Below are 6,921 nucleotides of genomic sequence, written 5' to 3' on the forward strand. Positions count from 1 at the left end.
CCCCAAACACACCTCTCCGCCCGAGTGACACCAGACTGAAGCTGTATTCGGGGGAAACACTGAGCTCTATGGGCACCTTTGAGACTGACTGTACTGTGAGAGGCCAAACACACAAGCTCTCATTCGAAATAGTGAGGACCAGCCAACATCCTCTTCTGTCAGGCTCCACCTGTGAACGCTTAGGGCTCATGCATTTCACAATTCCAGAGGATGTGCTCAAAATGGAACACACACAACCAGGAGCCCTAACTAAAGAACAGCTTATCAACAGATACAGTGACGTGTTCAACTCCCCTGTGGAATCCGTGCCTGGGGAGGTCCATTTTGACCTTGATCCTAGTGTTGCTGCAGTACAGAGTGCCCCTCGCAATGTCCCAATCGCAATGAAAGCAGCAGTCAAAGCCCAGCTGGACAAGTACGAGGCTGACGGCCACCTTGCGCCTGTCACAGATCCTACAGATTGGATCAGCAACATGGTGATTGTTAAAAAACCGGAGAAGCTGAGAATATGCATTGACCCTAAACCATTGAACAAAGCCATAAAGCGCTCTCACTACATCATGCCTACCTTGGAGGACATTTTGTATAAATTGCCCAAGGCCAGAGTCTTCACGTTAGTGGACGCTCGGGATGCATTCCTGCAATGCAAACTGGACTATGAGAGTAGCCTCATGACCACGTTCTGGACCCCCTGGGGGAGGAAGCGGTGGCTCAAGCTACCATTTGGAGTATCGGTGGCGCCCGAGGTATATCAGCGCAAGCAGCACGAGCTCCTCGCCGGTCTGAAGGGCGTTGAGCCCATTGCAGACGATATCCTGGTCGTCGGCTGCGGGGACACAGACAAGGAGGCTGGGGACGACCACGACGTCAAGCTTGCGGCGTTGATGGAACGCTGCCGCGAGGTCAAGTTTCGCCTCGGCCTGAAGAAGTTGCAGTTCAAGGTGGCTGAGGTGCAGTTTCATGGCCACATTCTCTCATCTGCTGGACTGAAGCCCGATCCAGAGAAGGTGAGAGCCATTATTGACATGCCGAACCCAACAGATGCCAAGGGCGTGCAGCGTCTCATTGGCTTCGCTAACTATTTAGCCAAGTTCATGCCTCATCTATCTACTGTCTGCAAGCCGTTGCGACGCCTGTTGGACAAGGACACACCCTGGCACTGGCTGCCTAAGCACGAGGCGGCGGTTCATGAGCTTAAGGCGCTGGCGACAGCCATGCCCGTCCTGCGCTACTATGATGTAAGTAAGCCAATCGCAATCCAGAGCGACGCCAGCCAGAGCGGTCTCGGTTGTTGTCTCATGCAGGAAGGTCAGCCCATCGCATTTGCCTCGAGGGCTCTTACCCCCACCGAAAAAAACTATGCACAAATTGAGAAGGAGTGTCTCAGTATCGTCTTCGCCTGCCAGAGGTTTCACCATTACCTATATGGCCGCGACCCAATCACAGCAGAGACGGACCATAAGCCTCTGATCTCTATTTTCAGCAAGCCACTTCTCAATGCGCCCAAGAGACTCCAGAGCATGCTCATGACTCTGCAGAACTACGGCCTGAGGGTAATCTACAAACCAGGCCCAGAGATGTTCATAAGCGACACGCTCAGCAGAGCTACGGCTGGATGCTCCGGCAGAGGGACTGCATATCAGCGACACGCTATCTGCTCTCTGCAACAAGAGCAGGAAGACATACAGCACGTGAACCAGGCAGAGTACCTGAATGTGACTAACCAGCGGCTGGAACAGATCAGACGACACACCGACAGAGATGAATGCTTACAGGCACTGAAGAACACTGTTCTCGTGGGCTGGCCAGATGTAAAGGAGGAAGCGCCCCTCATCGCTAGGGAGTACTGGCCCTTCAGGGATGAAATCAGTGTGCAGAACGGAATTCTGTTCCGGGGGCAAAAAGTCATCATCCCAAAGTCACTCCGCCCAGAAATGTTGACGCGCATACATTCAAGTCACATAGGGGGTGATGCATGCTACCGACACGCTCAAGAGACATTGTACTGGCCCAACATGCAGTCAGAGATAAAGGACTTTGTAAGCAGCTGCTCGACCTGCAATGTGTACGCCCACAATCAGCAAAAGGAGACCATGCTCTCTCACGAAGTACCAACCAGGCCATGGCAGGTCTTGAGCATGGACCTATTCAGCTTCAGACAGAAAAACTATCTCCTAATAGTCAACCACTATTCCGATTTTTGTGAGATTGAGCTTCTACCCGACATGTCTGCAGAGACAGTCATCAAGCGATGTAAGGCACAGTTCGCCCGACATGGTCAGCCAGAGAAGGTTATTACAGACAACGGCCCTCAGTTCACAGCTCAGTTCACACGGTTCGCTTCTGAGTGGGAATTTGAGCACGTGACCTCCTCTCCCAGACACCCGAAAGCGAATGGCAAGGCCGAGTCGGCCGTGAAGATTGTAAAAAATCTTCTGCGTAAGGCCGCGCATGATGGTGAAGACCCCTGGAAAGCCGTGCTTCACTGGAGGAATACACCTACGGAAAACATGGGCAGCAGCCCAGCACAACGCCTCATGTCCCGCCGGTTGAAGACGTCCATCCCGGCGGCAAGCAAGCTCCTGGAACCAGCTGTTGTCGTGGGCGTCACTGAAAAGCTGCGCCACAGGAAGCAACTCGCCAAATCCTTCTATGACAGATCTGCCCGTGAATTGCCGGCACTTGAAATTGGGGAAGTCGTACGGATGAAGCCCCTGCCAGGTGATAACACTGGCCGCTGGAGAGTCGGAACTTGTCTCCGCAGGGTTGCGCCGAGGTCTTATCTTGTGGACATTGATGGCTCCCTGTACCGTCGTAACAGGATCGATCTCAGAGTGGCTGAGCCAGCTGCACGAGCCGCGCACGATCCTGTTGAACCCGCTGCGGCACACACACCGGACGGGGATCCAGCTACAGAAACTGCCATTGAGACCCCTCAGGCTGTGTTCGAGCCGAGCCCCATCAGGTCCATGCCCAAGGCGCCATCTACTCCTGTTGGCGCTCCGCGTTTGGATGGACACACTTACACAAGGGTTGGACGGCTGTCTAAACCTCCACTGAAACTCACTATGTAATCTGAATAATGTTGATGGTTGCTATGTGGGAGAGAGGGGGAAAAGAGGAGAAATGTTATCATACGCTACTGTGGTTATTACACTGGTATGGGATATGAAGAGATTTACTGCTGTTGCACTGTTATTGGTTGTTCGTATATGAAAGTAATTTTATTTTGCACTAACTTCATGTGTATGTGTTTATACTTGGAAAAGGAGGATGTTACGGGTCTAGATAGATCGATGCCATCGGCTATCCACTAGTTTACCTTAGATACACATGACCCGCGCTCAGGAACATGTTACATCACTTTGAATATACTTGGCTGCACTGAGCAACTCGTGTGTGTGTCATTCTTTATAAGATAGCCTACTGAAACATATATGTATAAATTTATTTTTTCATTTTTGTGTGAAATAAAGTTGAAAGTTAAGTTACGTTAGGTTCCGCTTCCGGTGTGGAAAGATGGCGGCGCGAATTCGCGTCTGCCTCACCCGGTACCGTCCATGCAGCGTCTCTGTCCACGTCTGCGTCTACGTTTTGATGGCTGGGAGAGCTGGCGCTGGATCGGCTGGGAGAGCTTGGTCTGCCGCGTCCTGTCGGCCCAAGGGCCACGGCCCTGACCTGCGCCCGAAGAGGAAACACGAGGGCTGTCTGACAGGAAGCGGAAGCGGGGCAGGCTAAGTTAACTGCTAGCCCATGCAGACCGGCAGTTCCGACTATCATCCTGACTGGCGTTCGTTCTCCTGGACAGTGATTATTTATTTATTTGTTTATTTTTTAGTTTCGATATATGTGTTAGTTTGGATATGTGTGTTTGTGTAGTTGTTGGGTGTGTGTTTTTGTCGTCGTGTTGCGCTGCTGTGGGACACGATGTTTCGTTTCGCTTCATGTGCGCGAGTGCATGAAATGAACTGACGAAGTGTTTCTGATTGGCTGATTTCAGATCAGTGACGGTGGGCGGCTGGGAGGCTCGTGGCCTCAGGAAGTCACACTACATTCTGAACAAGAAGCCTTTGATTTCAAGGCTTCCCCTTGATTCTTTTCTTTTTTTTTAAGTGAGCTGCTCACCCACGGAGCTGGGCGGGGTAGCAGCAGGATGTGGGGTGGCGGTACACCTGGGCGGGGATGTGGGGTGGCGGAACACCTGGGCGGGGATGTGGGGTGGCGGAACACCTGGGGGATGAAAGGCGTCTCTGCTGAAATTCTGCACGTATTTCTGAATAGATGCTGAAGTGTGCTTGACTCGACTCTTCAAAATACCTTTTTTTCTGGGTGGGGGGGGGTCACAACTAGTAACCCTGAGTAAAATCAAGGAGAGGTTTAATATTCATCCGATATACAGGCAAATTCTTCTGTTGTGTGAACAATGCAGCGCCTGCTTGAACGATAACGTTTCAAACTGGGAGGGGGGTGGGGGTGGTGTCGGGCATGTGGCTACTCACCAAGCGCTCTGACATCGGCGTCTTGTCGCTGGCTGGTAGGTGTTGCTCCAAGGCCAGCACGATGCAGTTGGCTATGATAGTAGCCAGGATCATGTACTCGAACAGAGTGGGGCCGTTAAGGAGAACTTGTGACAGATTGCTTTACATGCAAACACAAACATTTCAGCATTGGATGGTGATTACGCAAAGAAGAAGCAGGAGAAAGGAAGAAGGTGTTGTACCTTGGCACCGCAAAATGAATACAGGCCGGAAGTGGTGCCCAACCCTGCTCCTTGAGAGCCACCATCCTGCCGTTTTCCACTCCAACCCTAATTTAACACACCTGATTCTACTAATTACCGACTGACCAAGACCTTGATTAATTGAATCACGTGTGTTAAATCAGGGTTAGAGGGAAAACCGGCAGGAGGGTAGCTCTACAGGAGCAGGGTTGGGCACCACTGGGATGGGGGCACTTAGTAATGCACTGCTGAATCAAAACGTGATAAATGTTTGCTCAGCACTGGCGGTAACCAAGGAGCTTAATGTGCATTGATGGAAACACCTCACGCATGCATTACCCGACAAACAGTTTGTCACGGCTGGCTGACTTCCTCCAAGACAGGAAGTATACACACATCTGCACAACACTGCGTTTGGTGACTCCAAGTTCAACAGGTTCGTGTGGGGGGGGCACTGTCATGTAATCACTTAATGTACACGTAAATCACATGCTAAGTAGGGCTTTTAAAGGAAATCGTCAGCCTGTGAGTTGCCTTGACGTGGCCTGTCGGTGCTGGAGCCGGACCGGGCCGCCGCCCCTGTGCACGAGCCCCGCTCTGACTTCAGCACCGCGGACAGCGCTCACGCCGCGCTGCGCTTCTCACCGTGCAGGACGCCAGAGAGCTGTCCGCACAGAGAAGAAGGCTTCGACCTTTAACCCCGACTCATTCACGGGGGCTTTGCCCCCTGAGGAGCACGAGGCACATGCGAGAGAAAAAGCAACTGTGTCGAAAACAAGTTGAAAATATCGCGCAGGCACAACCCCTCAAGCGCACAGCGCAATAACATGAGGCGCAATCTCAATTACCGACCTTTGCAATATAACGACCCCCCCCCAACACCCGCCACACACACACACACACACCCACCCACCCTTAGTCAAAAGCAAAGGATATGGCCATTCGGTAATCTTTTTGGCATATTTCCGTATGATATTGTCCTCGCTGAAGATGAACAGGGAGCGGTTGACAGTGAGGCAGTTCTGTTTGACGGGGATGGGGTTGTAAATGGCCATTGTCCGAGCTCTCTGAGCCATCGTTTGTTTGTACATCCTCTGAGCTGCCGGAGGGCCCGTCTGCCGGCTGCCCCCTCTCCCCTGGCCCGCGGCACATCCGCCCCCATACCGGCTGTTGGACAGTTCGTCTTCAAACCGAGCCATTCTCGAGTAGCGCTGGAGTAACCAAAATCGACGCCAAACAACAAATGGGGAAGAAGCATCACAACGCGCACCGCTTTCCCAGCCACGAGCTCCTTCGGGTGTGCGTAATGTCCTCGAGAATAATCAAACATTAAAAATAAAAAGAGAGAAAAATAGACAGGGGTCTCTTTCTTCACGGCTTGTGGGTTATCTCGTCTCTGCTGCTTGCCATGCTTTCTTTTCCCCACACATGGAAGCGGCGCTGGACAAGATGGAGAAAGTTTATATTTCCATGATGCATCGCGTCCATAAGGTATTGCTCCGGCGGACGGGTCTGGGCTGCTGCGGCGTTACAGGTCCACCGTGCAGCGCGCCTTCACCTGGGCGCAGGAAGCTGCCAGGAGCCGGATTAATACGTGGGTGCGCGCGGCAGGAGCGGTTCGCGACACGCACATGACACGTTTTCAGACGGGAGGCGTTACGGATATGCGCCGGTCTCGGATCCCCGGTCTTGAGTCCCCCGGTCTCGGATCCCCGGTCTTGAATGCCCCGGTCTTGAATCCGCGGTCTTGAATCCCCCGGTCTTTAAGATGCGCCGGTCTTGAATCCCCGGTCTTGAATCCCCCGGTCTTGAAGATGCGCCGGTCTCGGATCCCCGCCTCAACCCCGTCACAGTTTCCAGTGCGTCTCTTCAGTCGACTCTCCGCAGTCTCCGCTATCACAGGAAATAAGGCGCAAACCGCCGCATCACTATCTTCCCTCCGCGTTCGTTGTGTAGTGCGGCGCGTTCAGCGGGGAGAGGCCGGCGCCGGAAGACGCCCGCGCCGCTGGAATCACGGTCGGCGTCTCCGCTCGTGTAAAGAAAGCGCTTTCTCCCGACCGTCGCGCCTTGTGACAGGTCACGTGGCCCAGAAGCCGCCCAGCCAGTGGCTCCACCTGCGCCATCCTCTGTATCCATAGCGCCGTCTTTTCTCCCCGCGCAGCCGCCCCCTCCCCTCACGCGCACAACGAGCACCCAGTCAC

At 53.2% G+C, this 6,921-nt stretch overlaps 1 protein-coding gene across 1 annotated transcript in view; it reads right to left on the reverse strand.

Moving 5' to 3' along the window:
* Positions 1-5,919, reverse strand: part of cacna1ba (calcium channel, voltage-dependent, N type, alpha 1B subunit, a) — a 269,201-nt gene extending 263,282 nt beyond the window's left edge. Inside the window, 2 exon segments of the mRNA XM_056281288.1 lie at positions 4,500-4,605; positions 5,657-5,919. Of these exon segments, the coding sequence (XP_056137263.1) occupies positions 4,500-4,605; positions 5,657-5,919 (369 nt within the window).
* Positions 5,920-6,921: the final 1,002 nt, after the last annotated feature.

Source organism: Lampris incognitus, chromosome 1 (genome assembly GCF_029633865.1).
Source record: "Lampris incognitus isolate fLamInc1 chromosome 1, fLamInc1.hap2, whole genome shotgun sequence".
In the NCBI taxonomy this organism is placed as follows: Eukaryota; Metazoa; Chordata; class Actinopteri; order Lampriformes; family Lampridae; genus Lampris; species Lampris incognitus.